At 40.0% G+C, this 19,120-nt stretch overlaps 1 protein-coding gene across 2 annotated transcripts in view; it reads right to left on the bottom strand.

Moving 5' to 3' along the window:
* Positions 1–17,111, bottom strand: part of UGGT1 (UDP-glucose glycoprotein glucosyltransferase 1) — a 113,841-nt gene extending 96,730 nt beyond the window's left edge. For both annotated transcript variants that reach the window (XM_058715670.1, XM_058715671.1), the window contains exons 1-5: positions 16,888–17,111; positions 11,104–11,239; positions 5,735–5,817; positions 4,125–4,255; positions 1,448–1,560 (exon numbers count right to left, since the gene is read on the bottom strand). In XM_058715670.1, the coding sequence (XP_058571653.1) occupies positions 1,448–1,560; positions 4,125–4,255; positions 5,735–5,817; positions 11,104–11,239; positions 16,888–16,945 (521 nt within the window). In that variant the 5' untranslated portion in view covers positions 16,946–17,111. The remainder of the gene's footprint in view (positions 1–1,447; positions 1,561–4,124; positions 4,256–5,734; positions 5,818–11,103; positions 11,240–16,887) is intronic.
* Positions 17,112–19,120: the final 2,009 nt, after the last annotated feature.

The following is a 19,120-nucleotide window of genomic DNA, read 5'->3' as shown; positions in this document are numbered from 1 at the left end:
AAACATAAGCACAAATAACGTGAAAAGGCAGGATGATTTTAAGCATATAACTGGTCAACTACAGCATCTCCCTCCTCTATCATTTTTACTACTATGATCTTCCTACTAAATAATTTAATATTTAAGTTTCCCTCATAAATTGTTAAACTTGCCCCTCAAAATAAATTTCCTAATATCAGCATCAAGATATCAATAGATCTTATTGCACAGACTTTATGACTTGCCATTCCTTTTACAATAAACTATTTCTTAATAAACTGTTCCACAGAAGGTAAAGAGATAGAAGTAAGGATATTCACTATAGCCTTACCACAATAACAAACAAAAAAATAGGAAACAACTTTTAAAACTATCAGTAAAAAACTGTGAGACATTCTTACATAGCTATTTTTCATGCATTAAAAATAATGAGGTACACATACATGTACTAATGGGAAGAAGCCTCTTGTAAAAATAAACCTACCTACCTGTATAAATCTATAACCACAGAAAAAAGCCTAAAACATGATGACAAACCATTAAAAACAGTTACCACCTCTCAGAAGAGGAGACGCCATCATTCTTTTCTTTATAAATGTCTGCATTATTGTTTTAACAAGTTAGAGTTTTTTAAATCAATTAATTTTGTTTACCCCAAGGGAGCACCACTTTACCATGCAAGCCATTCTCCAATGTCCATTCCTCGGCCTGGACATAGCTGGAACACGTACCCCATTTTCTGGTTGTCATTCTAAGTAAAAAGCTCTCCCGCCATTTAACGGGCAGAGAACAAGTGCTGGGAAGAAAGAGTACCTCACTAAAGAAGAGCTACCCTACCTGAAATGCCCTTAGGCCTCTGGTAGAGCAGAGCAACATCACAGAGAGGTCAGTTATCCAATTTAAAACGGCATTACAGAGAAGGTACAATGGGGTTACTGCCATAGCCAGACAGCAAGAGACACCTGTTATATCTGTCCACCAAAGGAAACCTACCTTTAAGCAAAAAGCCAGCCCATTAAATTACCAACTTAATATTCAAATTAAGCTTGCTATTATCTTTTAAATAGTCTCTTTTGTCTGAAACTAGTAATACTCTGAGAGATCATTATCATTAATATCATTACTTCAGGCACTGGTTTAATACACAGGGTATTCTTTACTACACTAATGACAAAGCCTATGTAATCTCACAGAGGGTCATCACTAAATAATAACAGGAACATAAAGTACTCTTATTATCTCTATTTCAAAGTGAGGTAGGAAAGAAAGGTTAAATAATTTGCCTAAGTTTACAAAACTATTTTAAGTGACAGAGCTGGGATTCAAATCTAGTCGGTCTGATTCCAGAATCCACACTTTAAACCACTGTATCTACAGACCACAAAACCTGTAAGAAATTCGAAGGGTGGGCTTGATATGGAAGAAAACACAATGAAATACAGTATGTGTGAAGAAACACACAATTTACCTTTCAGACGCTGTGAGGAGAAGAGTCTCAAGGGTGTCAAAATCACAAGTCTTCTTTCCATGCACAGAGAAAAACGAATTACATCCTTCTGGTGGAGGCTCATCAGCTGCTATCTGCCATTTAAGACACAAGACATTCTCGTCATGATTTCTAACCACAGACGAGTAAGGACATGAATACTCTAAACAGGTAATTAGATGATAAAATAACATCAACAAAAGGGAAAATCAACATCTACTGAACTCCTACAATGTGAAAGGAAGAGTTTTTCATGTCACTGTTTCTCACATATTATTTCATCTAGCTCCTCCCAATATCACCGCATGAGGTTGGTATTCATACCAGCCCCAAAACAGAACTTTAAAATTCTACCTCAGAACAGAACAAAAGATATCCAGGGAATACGGTATGTACCTTAAAGAAAACCAAGCTTACAAATATCAATTTTAAGCATCAAAGTGTAACTACACAATCCCTATTAAGTATATTAAGTCCATATCCATACATTAAGTACAATATGCAGATTAACTTGAAGGTTCTCTCTGAAATAGATAGAATGACATAGACTCTAAAAAAAAAAAAAAGAAAAAGAAAAAACTAGACCGAAAAAAAAGAGTATAGATGGAAGGTAAAATTATCTATGAAGCACAGTAAGCTAGATATTCCAGGGAAAGGCTGAAGGAGACAGGAGTGAAATGCATGAACACCAATGCATAATGAGACAAGTCAATCTGCAGCTTTAATGAGAGACGCTGAGAAGACTAAGTATAAAGAGATGGGAAAAGAAAGGATATAATGACAAGCACTGGTGTGTTGCACTAATGTAATTTATGTAATACATTAATATTGTCCTTTTCTATAGACGTAAGAAAAATAATTCAGAGGTGGAAAAATGGTAAACTTGCTATGAAAAATTGGTATTAAAACTTTTCATTACATTCTTCATTTTTTAGTAAATTACTATAAAAACTTACAAACACAAAAAAATAAGAAAGAACAGCACTTTAGCTGCTCTCAACTCTCTAAACTCATAAGCCAGGAGTCCTGCTAAGACAGGACCCCACTGTAAGGAGAAACTGCTCAGGGTGCCATAAAATTTGAATAGCACAGAGATACAGAGACAACTAAAGAGAAAATCCAATGAAAGCACAGGAGAGGAACAAAGGAAATCTCAAAAACCAAACAACCATGTTTTTTTAAAGCCACCGTATTTTTTTCACACTACATAAAATCAACAGAAGAGGGAGCCATCAGGTCATGATCTCACGGGTCCGTGAGATGGAGCCCTGCACTGGGTTCTGTGCTAACAGCTCAGAGCCTGGAGCCTGTTTCAGATTCTGTGTCTCCTCTCTTTGCCCCCACCACCCTCCCCCCCCCCCCCCCCACACACACACTCTGTCTCTCTCTCTCAAAAGTAAACATTAAAAAAAAAAAAAAAAAAAGAGGGAGCCATGCCAGCCTTTAAAAGTTAAGAAAACCGTGGGTGCCTGGGTAGGTCAGTTGGTTATAAGCATCCTACTCTTGAGCTCAGCTCAGGTCTTGATCTCTGGGTCATGAGTTCAAGCCCTGCCTCTGGATCCAGCTGCCAATTTGCAGGGAACAGAGGACAGAGAAAAAGTTGAACTGTATCATGAGTATGTGATCAATAATACAGACTGTGAAAAAATTTATAGGGCTAACAGTGTATGTTATTCAAAGAAAAGAAAGCGCTAGAACTAGAACCTGTAAATTTAGGGCCACACTCCCAAAAAATTATCAGAATTTTCAAAACTCAGCAAGACTGAATTCTATCGTGTGGAGATGCACTCTTGGGCAGTAAAACGATAAAGAAACACAGCAAGTCATTCCAACAGAGGTTAAGAAAGTAGTTCTTTTTGGCTGGCGAGAGGCAGCTGTCATGAGAACAGAGCACAAAGGCTGCCAGTGGCCCTGGCAAAGTTCTACTTCATGACCTGGGCGAAAGTTACAAGTGTTCATTACACCATGTATTTCTTGTGAATGATTTTCTGTGCCTGTTTTACTTTATAATAAAATAGTGATCTTAAAATTAACATTTCTTTCACATCAAATACACGATGGGTGTATGCTCATCTTTGATTCTCTTACTTTTTTTTTTTAAGGAGTCTGTTCAACTCAAAATCCAACAAGATCCACACATTGCATTAAGCTGACATATATTTTAAGTCTCTCTTGAAGCTCTTCCTTACCTCTTTCCTTATATTTGTCGAAGAAATCAGATTATTTTTACTACAAAGTTTTCTACATTCCAGATTTTCCTGTTACCCTTCTGATATTGCTTCATATTTCTCATCCCCTGTATTTCCTATGAACAGCTTTTACATTCTACAGGCTGTGATCAGATTCACAGTCAAATGGTTTAGCAAGACTATTACCCATATGCCGTGTTGTATAAATGAAGTCTCATAGTTTTGTTTTTGTGTGGATATTTTTTTTATTAAATGAAAGTAAACGCAAATTATATAATTAAAAAATCGGAGATCTGAAGATTTAGTATCAGTTTTGCTTTCTATTTATAAACATCATAAATCCTCATAAATTTCAGGCAGAAAAGTTACAGCTCTGTAACACAATGCCAGGATAACTGCAATACAAACAATCATCATGTTATACAACCCCTAAAAAATACCATTATCTTGTAAGCACTGACTGAACTTACCTGCTGGAAGGCTTGAATTGTAGCCGAGTAGGAATGAAGGGATAGACAAAATTTCAACAAATTCTGCTGCAGAGGTGACAGAAACTGAAATGCAGTTTCCAATATTGCATGATAATAGGAATAATCAGTACCTGCCAAGAACATTAACCAAAATAATTATCTACAGGTAGACATATCCAAATAAGATAGTTCATACAGTATAAAGCTATGTGTTACAAAGGTATATGATAGCAAAATCTTACCACTATCCTTCCTGAACTGTTGTCAAATGCTTAGAATTCCCTGGAGTACACAAATTAATTGGACTCTTCCTCTCTCTTTTTTTTAAAGTTTTATTCATTTAAGTGATCTCTACACCCAACATCGGGCCTGAACTCATGACCCTGAGATCAAATGTCAGATTCTCTACCAACTGAGCCAGCCAGGCACCCCTCTCTTCTTCTCTTTGTTCACACTATTCCCTCTACCTCGATTGCAACTGCCCCACTTACCTGGATAACTAACTCCTACCTACCTCCACAGGAAGAATTCAGCGAGGACATCACCTACTTTGCAAAGTCACTCCCAAACCCTACCCCATGCCTCATTGGACCAAGTACATCTCTTCTTTAGTCCGTATTTCTCCGCTAATATCACACAAAAGAGATTCAGACTTGACTTTTAAAATTTCTATTATTTTTCAAAAAATCCAACAGTTGAGACTCAATTCAGTTAAATACTAATAGCAGTCACATTGTTTTCACACATTTCCTTTTCAGCAAGGCCTGTCAAGGTTTTAGCTACCTGTGTATTGGCATCTTTGACTAGTAATGTTTATACTCTATTGAATTACAAAATGTGAATGCACATTATAAACTGTAAATAAGCAACACAATTTACACTGTCATTAATTTGACACCCTGACACTCGTAGGTATATGGTGTAGGTGCCTGGCAGGCAGAACAGGCAACATTTTGGATGGTTTTAGTTAATGATAACGAACCTAATAGATAATAGATCAGTTGTATAATTAGATCAGTTATATAATTAGTTCATTAACAAAAGAAAAAGTAATCAAATCTGATGGTGATTAAGTTAATACTAAATGATTTTTGAGTGAATTTCTCTTCTACACAATATTTCTATAGCACTTCTAATAAAACAACACAAAAGAAAAACAAGAGGGGAAAAGAAATCATAGGTTGTACTTCCAGCCAAAGTCATAAACTTTGCTTCAAGGGGCACCTGGGTGGCTCATTCGGCTAAGCGTCCGACTTCGGCTCAGGTCATGATCTCACGGTTTGTGAGTTCGAGCCCCGCATTAGGCTCTGTGCTGACAGCTCAGAGCCTGGAGCCTACTTCAGATTCTGGGTCTCCCAATCTCTCTGCCCCTCCCCCGCTCATGCTCTGTCTCTCTCAAAAAAAAAAAAAAAAAACCTTAAAAAATATTTTTCAAATAAAAAATAATAAACTTTGCTTCAAAAGTATTACTTTTGAATCACAACTCTAGTCATTAAAGATAAAAATGTTTTCCATTAATTGCAAAGCCATACATACTGTGAAAGAGACCATTTTTTTTCCTAATATTTTCGCAGATACCAAAGTCAAAGAAGCATCTGCTTCAATTTTACCGTGATGATCGGATGATCCAATATTTTGGCTGGCTTCTACAAAATTCCAAAATTTCTCTTGACTGTCTTCCGCTAAAAACTCACTGGGAGAAAAGGGGGGAAATATCAGAAATGAAACAACTTAATAAAATCTTCTAATATAGGTTACATTTCTGAGAGAGTAAAAATAGGTTTTTAAGTTTCGGTTTTTAAGTTTCCAAATGTCAACAGTTTGGCTTTTACTTTATATTATACACAAGCATGTGTAATATATATTCTAACGATAACTCTTACTGGCTTAACCATTAATAACTAATTAGCTTAGTAGCTTATTCACTTATTCATATTAATAGCTTAATATGTATCCCTTAAGAAACCTAAAATCACAATGCTGTAACAGGGAAGTCCCAATATAAATAAAGCCTATGAAACTCCATTTGTGAAAAAGCTGTCCGCAGTGGAAGTAGAATTAAGAACTGATAACTGTGGTACCAGTTCTGCTCACTTATTTTCTGAAAGACCTTACAAAGAACAAAAAATGTTTTGCCTAAGGTCCTCTCCCAAGGAAAACATGAACCCTAGAAAATTTTCTAGGAGACTAAAGGCAGCATGTTGTAATCTTTTAACATCCCTAAATCCAAATTTCAAGATCACCAAATTTCAGTTTAAAGTTAGCACTGATCTAAAAAAAAAAAAAACCGGGTCTTAGAACTTAACGCCACCTTAATTTTTTCTTGACTTTACTCTACAGACCTAAAATAATGGCCATTCTAAATTTCCCTTCATTCAAGAGTCTAAAATCCCTAGAAGAAAATGTGTGTACTGACTGAATGATTCATGTAAATTGGTTATCTTCTCCTCCGAGACATAATACTAACATAGTGGTGATCTCTCACTGTCTTAAAGCAAACTACACATCTGATCTCAGCTTACCTAGCCAAAGGAAGGCTTTCCCATTACTTGTCAACACTGGGGTGTACAACTCTCACTCTACTCCACAGCTAGACACAGAAATATGGGAAAAATAAGAACATTTCCTGGTAATACACAGCCTCTCTGAAACTAGGTTTCTGAAAATACCCAGTATCATAATGTATTAAATTATTTAGTACCTCCTTGAATGTGGCATTTTTCTAGGCTTTCTAGTAACTGACATAGGCATCATAACAACCTTATAATAACTTATGGCCTAAGAAAACATATACAAAGACAGATTATGATATGCAAATAAACCCTGAATTCATAAATTAAAGCTGCATTCACAAGATATGCTTGAGGTAGTGGGGGAGGGATAATACACTCAAAGGTTGTAGTGATGAGAACAAGGATTCACTGAAACTAAGACCTTCCTGCAAGGCCATCTGCCAATAAATATATGTTCTTCATATAATTACAGGAAAACTTCTTGAAGTATACTCTTCATCATCCACTGCATAAATAAGTGTTACAACATCTAAGTTTCAAACAATCTTTTTTAATTTTTTTAACATTTATTTATTTTTTTGAGAGACAGAGAAACACAGAGCATGAGCAGGGAAGAAGGGGCAGAGAGGGAGACACAGAATCCAAAGTAGGCTCTAGGCTCTGAGCTGTCAGCACAGAGCCCAATGCAGAACTTGAAGCCATGAACCAAAGTCAAAGTTGGATGCTTACCAACTGAGCCACCCAGGTGCCCCTCAAACAATCTTAAAAAAATTAATTACTAGATACACTGCCCTAACCCAAGAAAGGTAAGACAATAACAAATTATTAAAAGGAATGCTACTACCATTTATGTTTTTTGCTTTTCATTTTAAATTGTTTTTTAGTTTCTTATACCTTTTCCATTGAGTAAAACATCTATAGTTTTTCAGATGAAATTATATGATGTCTAGGATTTGTTGCAAAATATTCCAGCAGGGGAAGGGAGGAAGGTAGTGTGGTGATGGTTACTGGACTTGAGCTGGTAATTGCTAAAATGGGTGACAGGTAGAAGCAGAGCACATTAAATGTACCATTCTACTTAAAAATGTTCTGAAAGATCACAATAAAAAGTTTTTAATCTATGGCAAAACAAAACAAAACAAAACAAAAACTATATACAACCTGAATGCCCATAAATCTGGCAGTAAACTTGTTTTCTAGATTTCCAAAGTTATTGCTGGCGATCAGAATTGGTCTTCCTTCCATACAAAACTAAAAAGGGAAGGGAAATAGGGGTGCCTGGGTGGCTCAGTTGGTTAAGCATCTGACTTTGACTCAGGTCATGATCTCACAGTTTGTGAGTTCAAGTCCCACGTCGGGCTCTGTGCTGACAGCTCAGAGCCTGAGGCCTGCTTCAGATTCTGTGTCTCCCCCTCTCTCTGTCCCTCCCATGCTCATGCTCTGTCTCTCTCTGTCTCTCAATAATAATAAACATTAAAAAAAAATTTTTTTTAAAGAAACAAAAGGAAAGGGGAGGGAAATAAATATTTAAGAAGGGCTTACTATGGGGGCGCCCAGGTAGTTCAGTCGGTTAAACGTCCAACTTCAGTTCAGGTCATGATCTCATGGTTCGTGGTTTTGAGCCCCACAACAGGCTTTCTGCTATCAGTGCAGAGCCCACTTTAGATACTCTGTCTCCCCTACCCCGCCCCTCCCCAGCTTGTACTTGCTCTCTCTCAAAAATAAATACATATTAAAAAAGATGTAAAAAGGGGCGCCTGGGTGGCTCAGACGGTTGAGCGCCCAACTTCAGCTCAGGTCATGATCTCGCAGTTTGTGAGTTCGAGCCCTGTGTCAGGCTCTGTGCTGACAGCTCAGAGCTTGGAGCCTGCTTCAGATTCTGTGTGTGTATGTCTCGATCTCTCTCCCTCTGTCACTCCTCCACTCACACTCTGTCTCTCTCTCCTTTGGGAATAAATAAACATTTAAAAAAAAATTTTTTTTTAAAGGATGTAAAAAAAAAAAAAAAAGAGGGCTTACTATGTGACAGGCACTGTGCTTGACACATTCACCCATGTCCTTAAATCCTCACAGCCATCCTGACTTACAACCATCTTTAGCATAAAGAAACAAATTCAGACAGGTTATTGATTTGCTTAAGGGCACAGAATTAGCAAATTAAAAATCTGGAGTGTAAACTCAAATCTATTTGATTTATATCTCTACCATGGTACGTTCTTGGGCCATTACACTATCTAGTACTCAATAAATGATTATAAGTTTCAATTTTAATAATAGTACTTTATTTATACAATATTTCTGTTAGTAACTATGGCTGTTCAAAACATATTCAGTGTTTTACTTCAATTAAATATATATCAATTCATGAACAACCAGAAAGCTACATGTGCTTCATTAGGATCAAGCCAGTCTAAAAATATACACGGGAATATTTTTAGTCCCTAAGCACTAGATGCAAGGAAGGCAAAATATCTGTGGTAGTTGCATGCCTCGATGTGTAAAGAAATATTCTGTCTCTTCACCCTCACCCAGATGGACAGGGCTGTGATTGCCATCAATATCTGCCATGGACCTGGGAGGGAAGACTGGTGGCCTCAGCTAGCTCTGGAGGTAACTATCAAGGATTTCAAATACGTGCAACTTATTTCTGAGTTGCCTAGAAGTCCCATTACCTTGGTAAACTGTCTGCAAATAGCCATACAAGAGGACTAAATAGTCAACCAAAATGGCAAATGGCCAGGAAATTATGAAAAGGGGCAATGTTTGTGAAAGGAAAGTTGGTGAAGGAAGCATTATACATTACTCACTTCACAGAGATCAAAGAAATGGGAAAAAATTGATTAATTAAGGCTGACAGTTTTAACATAGTTTTTCAAAAGTCCCATAAGTATACACCATAAGAATCTTCTGAGACAAGGCACAAAAACCGAAAAATTAGTGTGGAGAGTAACTGAGTGTAACTCAGTAAAGAATGTCAAGCAGAATATTATAAGACATCAGTGGTTACAGTTAATTGCACAAGATTATTTAGAAAATGATAGTAAATCTCAAACACTTAGATTTATACCAGACAAATCATCTAAAATAAGATTGGCGGGGGCGGGGGCGTATTTCAGTTGTCAGAGTCCTGGCTCAGGCAGTTTAGATCTCAACAACCTTCAGTCACTTCACTTTTACAGCTCCCCTCTATCTAATAAAGTTCTGACACTGGAGGAGCTCAATCCACTTATCAAATTAGTCACTATAACACTGCTAAGAAATGAATGCAGCAGGAATGGGGGGGGGGCGCATTTTATTGCTGAGAAAAGGGAGGCACAGAGAAGTGACAATCCATGAGGCTCCTCTGCAAGTCAAAACCGGCTCATACTCATCCCACTTTCCCACAGGTCCTCTTATCAATACCAAATGAAGCTGTTTCCTTAGGAGATGAAACTATTCATCAACACATCATCTTAACAAAATCTCCTCATTCACATTTTTCTAGGGATTAAGGGGGAAATGTCAGAAAACCTAATTCTAAATTGAAGGGTACAAAGAAAGGCCAAAGTTAACTGAAGTAATGAAACAGTTCCAATTTCTCGCACTATCAAATTGTGAGATTCACCAACTGCTTGACCTTCAGTCTACCTAAATTCATGCTTTAGAACAATTCTCTACCTCTACAAGTCCTAGCTATATAGTATTTCAGATACAATAAAAATAAGCTTCCCTCTATAAACAAAAATCTGACTAAGAGAGGTGTCTGGTTTTTATGTTATAAACACTAACTTGAAGGTACATTCAGAATACAAAATCTCCCAAGAAATCATTGACTATATTGTATTTCACCAATTTTAAGACAGTGTTGATGTTAAGGCACATTGTTGTTTTCAATGAAACTCTACAAAGGAAAATGCTACCAATTTTAATTTGTAAGGTAACATCTTGATTTCATCAAAAGGCATCCTAATTTTGGAGATGTTAAAATGTAGAACATGTACATCTTAGATAAAATCCAGCTATGTCCTCAGCTTCCCCTCTGCACTCTTGTTATCCCAAGGTCTTCTTCCGGCTTCTTAGAAGGAGCATTCCCTCCTTCTCCCGTCTCGCCAAGCTGTCTTCTTTCTCTTTCATTAAACACCTCTTAAAACCTTCTTCAAATAAATAGAAAAATTCCTTTAAGTACGACACCCTCTTCCTTTATTACCACATGTATACCTTTCTTGCAAGATAATTTAACCAATTCAATACATTTGTCCAAAGAAGTCCTTAAGTATCTCTATGAATCATGATTACCCTATGGTACTGACAGCTTCTGTGTTATAACAGCCTCTGACTAGTACACAGCACAGTGCACACTGAAAGAGGTGCTGACTAAATCCATGTGATGATGACAATCTCGCTGCCTAAAAGGCTCCTGAATATTCACTAGCAGATCCTACATTTTTACTCAAACACATGAAAGAAAAAAAAGGATGTCTTCTTACCTGACTTCTAACAACAATGGAGTGGAAAACCATTTTGTTGTAAGAGAGGTTGTAATGGCTTTTGAATCTGCCTTTACTGAAGAAAACAGCCATAGTCCAGTGAATACAATCAGAAGTTCCATTTTATAGCAAACTCCTAAAAACAGGAAAATTTTAAAAAAAGGTTTTGCCACAGGAAATGTTTAAACCTGAATCTTAATACTTAGAGACACAAAATAACATGAGAATTACAGAAATGGAAATGTTTCTGAAACATAACAGCACCTAATATCTCCATAGTTCAACAGATATTTGCTGAGCGACTGATGTAGAACTAAAGCCGTGAAGTTCATGGAATGCTTTCCTATAAAGACTGCACTGCATTTCCTGGGTCGCCTCTACGGAAGTATAAAAGTCAGTTGGTGGCACAGCAGTTTACACATAATTCTACTTTATGAAGCATGAGAGTAAACAAAGCTTAGACGAAAACATAAATGATGGGTATTAAATGGTGCCCACCCCCCCAAAAGTTATGAAGTCCTAATCCCAGCACCTTGAAATGTGAACTTATTTGGAAATAGGATCTTAGCAGAGGTAACCTGGTTAAAATTGGGTCATTAGGGTGAACCTTAACCCAATATGACTGGTGTTAAAAAAAAAAAAAAAAAAGGAAATGTGGACACAGAGACAGGCACACAGCGGGAAGATCATGTGAAGGGACACCGGGAGAGTGCCAGTGAGGACAGAGGCACTTGTTGGAACTACACTGCAAACCACGCTGCAAACCACAGAACACCTAGGGCCAGCAGATGCTGGAAGAGGGAAAGAAAGACCCTCCCCTACAGATTTTGGATGGAACATGAGCTGTGATACCATGATTTAGAATGTCTAACCTCCACAACTGGAAGGCAAGGAACTGCTGTTGCCGTAAGCCACACAGTTTGATGCACTGTCACAGCAATCCTAGGAAGCTAACACTTCAATGTAAACCCATAAAACAGTCCCGGAATGAAGGAAGTTAAACAGGTCCCTATCTACAAAATAAGCTGGGGTCACTGGTAAATTGGCATGGCCATACAATGCAGGCCTTCCAACCTCCCAGCAGCAATGTCCTTAAGCATGCTGATGTGTCTAGATCATTTCAGAAAAAGGCCTCGAGCTGCAGGGCTTCTTTGGTCTGATTTTTCATCTCAGAAGTCTGCTCACAGAACCCTAAGCAGGTTTCCCATGGGCTATATAAGTCAGCATCCAAGTTCTACCCATTTGAATGGGAACCCAAAGGGGCCATGAATCTGTAGGAAACACTATGCCAAAGCTGTGCTTGCGCATGCTAATGTCTGGTAAGGCTCACCTCACTCACCCCAATTCCTCGAGATATTGGCTATAAAAGCTATCATCTGGGAGACCAGTCACTACCTTCTTTTTACAAAAAGCATTAACATCTGTGCCAACATCCTGCTTCATATATAACACACAATATCTCTAAAGAACAAATGGGCAAAAGCAAAATAAAAGATACCAAATAGAAAAGCTGCTTTTTAAGAGTCTTTAGTTCAGGCACTGCCACCTTAATTGATTTAATCGACTGACAAATTAATATAAACAAATATTAACATCCCATTTATAAATAAGCACTAAAAAAAAAAAAAAAAAAAAAGCCCACAAAATTTGCAAAGACTATGGCTAACCAAACTAGACCCCCAACACTGAAACCTGCTAGCAGTGATTTTGGGGAGGGGACTTTCAGAATGTAGCAAAAGTTACTGACATTTCCTGCAGAGGAGCAAGCAAGGATGCAAACTTTTAGATACAATTTCAGACCACTCAAAAACTCTTAGACACCCTCCCCTACCGGTCCACAGACTGCAGCCTCAGAATCCTGCTCTGCATGATGGAAAAACATGGTTGGGAAAAAAGAGAGAACCGTTTGGAGTTAGGGACTTACTTCACTTACTGACTTTGCTACTTACTAGCAGTTTAACCATAAGCAAGTCCCCTAGTAACATCTCTGGCCCTTCTCCCAGACTCTGAAATAGGAATATCAGTATCTACCGCACTTGGACACTGTGAGAATGAAAAAGCGACATGAAGATCACTTCATGAGGTGCCAAGTACTATAGCAGAATTAACCGTTCTAGTAAAACATGTTCTTATAAGGAAAAGAAACCACCTTCTAAACTATAGAATAAGAACACATCATTGTTACTGCATGGTCTCAAAAAATTGGAAATATATATTCTGTGATTAGGGGGAAAAAATCATCCCCAAAAGTCACAAAACATCTAAACTGGAGACAGAATATATGAACTACGTTCAAGCAGTACTGTGCTACAGCTATGTTTACAATTTTTCCTGAAGGGGCCTACATGTGCTGTCCCAAAAGAGGTGACCGTGGACAGGAAATTGAAACACTGTCAGTAACCCCAGGCAGGCTTCATGCACAGAGTGGTGAGGGAACTGGAAGTGACAAAAGGTCCCTGAGGAAACATTAGCCATTACCGACCAAATGCTCTGGGCCAAACACTGCATCAGGTGCTTTGCATACACCATGACTTCTAGTCCTTCCACACAACTTATCCAGGAGACTGCAGCTCCTGGAGGGTGGTTGCCATGTCTATTTTGTTCACCACAGCAAATAGCACAGCACCTGGCAAACAGCAGATATTCCATAACTATGCTGCATAATGGGTGAAACACTATAATTTCACCTTTAAAAATAAGAAAATGGAAGCTTGGAGAAGCCGAGTAACTTGCCCAACTAATAAATAGCAATGCTTGGAACCCATATCTGCCTGTTTGTTTTTTTTTTAATTTTTTTTTTCAACGTTTTTTATTTATTTTTGGGACAGAGAGAGACAGAGCATGAACGGGGGAGGGGCAGAGAGAGAGGGAGACACAGAATCGGAAACAGGCTCCAGGCCCCGAGCCATCAGCCCAGAGCCTGACGCGGGGCTCGAACTCACGGACCGTGAGATCGTGACCTGGCTGAAGTCGGACGCTTAACCGACTGCGCCACCCAGGCGCCCCCACATCTGCCTGTTTTTAAGTTCTACAATACCATGCTATCTCCCCCGGTTCCCTAGCTTTGGAAGGGTAAGAATTCATACTGTGCAGAACCAAACTAAGCAAAAAGCTTTCTTGTGAGAACCAAGGCAAGTCCAAGGACTTTCTAGGGACAGAGACCTTGGGATACAGGTGGCTGAGAAAGGCACAGTTTCAACCCAAAACCAAGCATGCCAGCCTGAAGCTGGGACCCAAAAGAAGTGACCAACCAGCCTGACAGATCTGTATTCAGGCTGGCTTTGGGGATGGAATGTGACCTCCTCAAGAGCAGGGAATTTGGGGGGCACCTGGGTGGTTCAGCCTGTTGGATGACCAACTCTTGATTTCCGCTCAGGTCATGATCTCGAGGTTTGGGAGTTCAAGTCTTGCATCGGGCTCTGAGATCACAGTGAGGAGCCTGCTTGAGATTCTCTCTCTCTCTCTCTCTCTCTCTCTCTCTCTCTCTCTCTCTCTCTCCCCCTCCCTCCCTATGTTCCTCCTCCCCTGCTTGTGCACTCGCACTCTCTCTCTCTCCCTCCCTATGTTCCTCCCCTGCTTGTGCTCTCTCTCTCTCAAAATAAATTAAAAAAAAAAAAGCAGGGAATTTTGTTTGTCAGGGTCAAATGCCTAGCATAATGCCTGGAACACAGGAGGTGCTCAGAATGAAATAAAGTCTTCATTAAAGGATGAATGAAAGCAAATACAAAGAAAGGAGTTTGATACCAAGAGGAAAGATGCTTAGGACTTAAAAGATTAAAATGAAAATTGTACGCACCGAGACTCGCCCAGCGTTCCCCTTGAATTGTTCGAAAAACAGTGACAGTTCTTGGGGCAAGGTATAGCACCGCTTGGAGGTGACAGAGGAAAGTGGCCACTACAGAAGAACTTTCCTACCCAGACCCCGCAGCCTAGATGCAACAGGTAAAACCACAAGAAAAGACTGTTTAGAGAAGCAGAAGTAAGAACTTCACAGAAGCAGCCTTTTGTTTGAGAATGCCTTCATTTTATGAGAATCTTACACTCCGATCCTAGTGGTCCTTAAATGTTGCTTATAAATATGAACAGTCTAAGAAATAATCGTTGTCAGAATCCCAAGGTCACACTCCATGATCACAGACATAATGCTTGTGGCAAAATGGGTAAATTAAAAACATTCTTTAATAAGTCCTAGGCGCAAATGTTATATCTGTAAGATCTAGTCCATGGCCCAGCTTCCTCAGTTCAATGACTATCTCTTGCTCACTGACCTACAGTAAAATTTTGGAAATATCAATAAAAATTGCAGTTTGGCAAACACTTTTCACTTTTTTTTTACATTTATTTATTTTTGAGAGAGACAGACAGAGCACAAGTGGGGGAGGGGCAGAGAGAGACAGAAACACAGAATCTGAACCAAGCTCCAGGCTCTGAGCTGTCAGCACAGAGCCCGACCCAGGACTCAAACTAACTCACTGCGAGATCATGACCTGAGCCGAAGTTGGACGCTTAACCGACTGAGCCACCCAGGCGCCCCAAACACTTTTCAGTTTTTGGAAAACAGAAGAGGCATAAAATTACAAATCACCAACTTTTTCTTTTTCCATTTCTAAATTGAAGATAATAGCTTACAATCTCTTAAAAAACCAACTTGCACCTTGCAAGTTTATAGATAGCCATCTGAGCATCAACATACAAGATTAACAGTGAGAAAAATATTAGGAACGACCCCTCAAGAAATAATTTTACTTCTCAAATAATTAAAGTTAATATGTATTTATAGCTATTAGCAAAACCATTTGCTAATTTTTTTATAAAAGTAGTTACTATACATCTGATATGAAAATGATCACAGGTAACTGCAGAAAAAAACCTAAAAGAATTTTCTACATAGTTCAATTTCTTCCCCTCAAGGTAAGCGTGCATTGTACAACTGCCACACAACTATACAAAGCAATGTTTATTTCCTTTAATAAAAATGAGTGCCAACTAAGTTTGTCTAAAGCAGGTCAAGTGGAAAGGCTACCATCATCCCTTATTTTGTGGCCTTAAATAACTATTTTAAATGTCTTCAAACATCATACTAAAACTGGCTGGCAAGTGCTTGATGAATGTTTCCAACATAGTATCGCACAGTAAGACATAAGACCCCCAGACTTCAAATGAACATAATATGCTAGTTCTCAAATCTGGCAAGAAATGCAAAACAATCTAGAGGTTTTGGCCAACGGAGAACAGTTCACATCCATAACTTATTGGCGATGTACGCAGATCTTCTGGCAGGTCCCACACGAAAAGTGAAACCGAATTATCCAATTACCAGCCAACAGATCCTCGTACTTAAATGAAAATGGCAACCAGTATGCATCACCCTGATTCATTTTAGGGAAAAAACAGAAATCTACAAAAAGATCAAGTCGTTCTCCAATCAGAGTCCTGCAAACTGCTGGTTCTCAACCTACTTAGGGTCAGACGTGGTCCAAACTCAGGTTAGGGCACTTCCCCCACCTCCTTCTGCACTTGGGCACACGGATCTCAAAGCTCTTCAGTAAAGGCTCAAAAACGGCTACAAGAGAGTCCGCGGCCACTCTCGCAGAAACTATACTTTGCCCGTAAGACCAGTGAGGGCAACTCGAAGGACTCACAAATAGGAGGAGGACTGGTACACAGAAGGAGAAACTGAGTCAGGGAAGAAGCGGAAGCTCAAGGTGACCAGGGCACGAGGTCGCCTCACGTCCCAGACCCTGTCCCCGTCCACGAGACCTCCCCACGCCACGCCAGGGGTACCTGTCACCGGCCGCGCAGCCGCGGCACACGCGCCGCTCGCGTTCCCCTTCCTGCCCATGCTGGGGCCACGCTTCGTCCGCGACGATGTCAGCGACAACGCCGGGGCGGGGCGGTGACGGCGGCAGCAGCGGCTGCGCCAGTGAGCGGCCGACACGCGCCTTTCCCGCGGCTCCCCTCACAAGCCGGTCTCGCAAAGCAATAACCCAGCTGCCTTCTACCTTTTTACTTCCGCTTCCTACTGGCGAGAGCCGGAGGACTTCCGGCTACCGAGTCGCGGCTGGGGCAGCCTAGAGCGTCGTGTGGTCGCCATCTTGTATCCGAGGAGTCCCCGCCTCCCTCCTTTCTCTGGCTGTGCAGTGTGGCTGGGAAGAGAGCACTTTTAGGGTCTGGGGAGTGGGACTAGGAGCCGACAGCTGAGACCCAAGGCTGTACCAGCTGGTGAAGCCGAATAGGGGTTTCAGCCTTTTTTCCGACCTGGACTTTGGGGAGCTTCAGAGGCTACTTCCTTAAACCCTTACATTACAAGCACTGCTGCACAACTAAAGCACAAAATTTCTTAATGTTTCTGGGCATCTTAGACTATTGTAACCCCTAACTAAATTTTGATAACTACCGTTCCTGGGAGCGTGGGAAAAGGAAAACCTTTTAAGTTTTATGAGACGATTTAGCTTAGATTATACTGGCAGTGGCAATTTGCTTACCTTTTGTTTTTTTTTTGTTTTTTTTGGAAAAAAAATTTTTTGCCCAATATAAATCGCTGTGCAAAAATTTCTGTGGGGGCGCCTGGGTACCTCAGTCGGTTAAGCCTCGGTCGTGTCGTGGGCTCGGGTCTTGACCTCAGGGTGCTGAGCTTCAGCCCCACTTCCGGCTCTGTGCTGACAGCTTGGAGTCTGAAACCTGCTTGGAATTCTGTGCCTCCCTCTCTCTCTGCCCCTCCCTGCCAGCACACTCTCTCTCTCTTTCTCTCTCTCTCTCTCTCTCTCTCTCTCTCTCAAAAATGAATAAACATTTAAAAAATTATTTTTAATAAAATAAAATATTTAAAAATCAAATCTATCTAGAAGGGGGAAATCATAAATGTTAAAGATTAACGAAAAATAATAACTTACTCCTCGATTCACCTCTGCAATTCTCCCCCAAATCCCTAGCAGATCACTGATCTTTTCACCGTCTGCTATGGACTGCATATTTGTGTCCTCCTCAAATTTATATAGTAAAACCTGACTGTCAGTGTGATAGCATTTAGAGGTGAGGCTTTGGGGAGGTGATTAGGTCATGAGAGTGGGGCCCTCCTGAATGGGGTTAGTGCCCTTACAGAAAGAGACCCCAGAGAGCTCCCTTGCCCTTCCGTCTTTTTTTTTTTTTTTTTAACCTTACTTATTTTTGAGAGAAAGTGAGAGCACAAGCAGGGAAGGGGCAGAGAGGGAGACACAGAATCTGAAGCAGACTCCAGACTCTGAGCTGTCAGCACAGAGACCAATGCGTGGCTCAAACTCAAACTCCAAGATCATGACCTGAGCCCAAGTCTGACACTCAACTAACTGAGCCACTCAGGCACCCCTTGCCTTTACACCTTATGAGGACACAGAAGTTCTTGCATATTGTCCACTTTTTCCATTAGAGCCCTTGGCTTGTTACTTTAAAGATCCCATTGTGATAATTCCACAATATCTGCCTGTATGCCTGTAACTTTTGCTTAAAACCCATACATGATGTACTGGGTAAAAAGAAATGAGGTAAATAGGCCTCAGTGTGAATTTTTGTGTTTTTCTGGCCAGCAGTTAGCTGTGTTTACTGTTTGCCATAGCTGTGCATGTCAGAGACCTCTATGTCCTCCAGTGTCCTTGTTTTTCTCTCCTCTGTTATTTTTGGGTTTCCCTAGAAATAGCATCTTAAGTAGAGTCTGATCGTTATAGTTCTGTTAACTGTAAACCACATTATTATCCAGGAGCCCTGTTGATGTGGTTGGTAAGACTAAGGAGAGGGCAAGCATTCAGTAATCTGTTCTGTAATCCTATGATGAGGCCTCAACCTTTTAATAGGCCTGTGCCCCTGGGCTGTGGCAACAGAAACACCCAGGGCCATCCGATTTATGCAGCATGGCCCACCCCTCCCGCTATCACACCTCCCCATTGCAATGTGATTTTGCCATTCCTTCCACCACGAGGTGGAATCTATCACCTCACCCCTTAAATCTGGACTGGTCTTTTGACTTGCTTTGACCGGGAGAGTG

Source organism: Neofelis nebulosa, chromosome 2 (assembly GCF_028018385.1).
Source record: "Neofelis nebulosa isolate mNeoNeb1 chromosome 2, mNeoNeb1.pri, whole genome shotgun sequence".
In the NCBI taxonomy this organism is placed as follows: domain Eukaryota; kingdom Metazoa; phylum Chordata; class Mammalia; order Carnivora; family Felidae; genus Neofelis; species Neofelis nebulosa.
The sequence above is the reverse complement of the archived record's forward strand: the minus strand, read 5'-3'. Positions and strand labels throughout refer to the sequence as shown.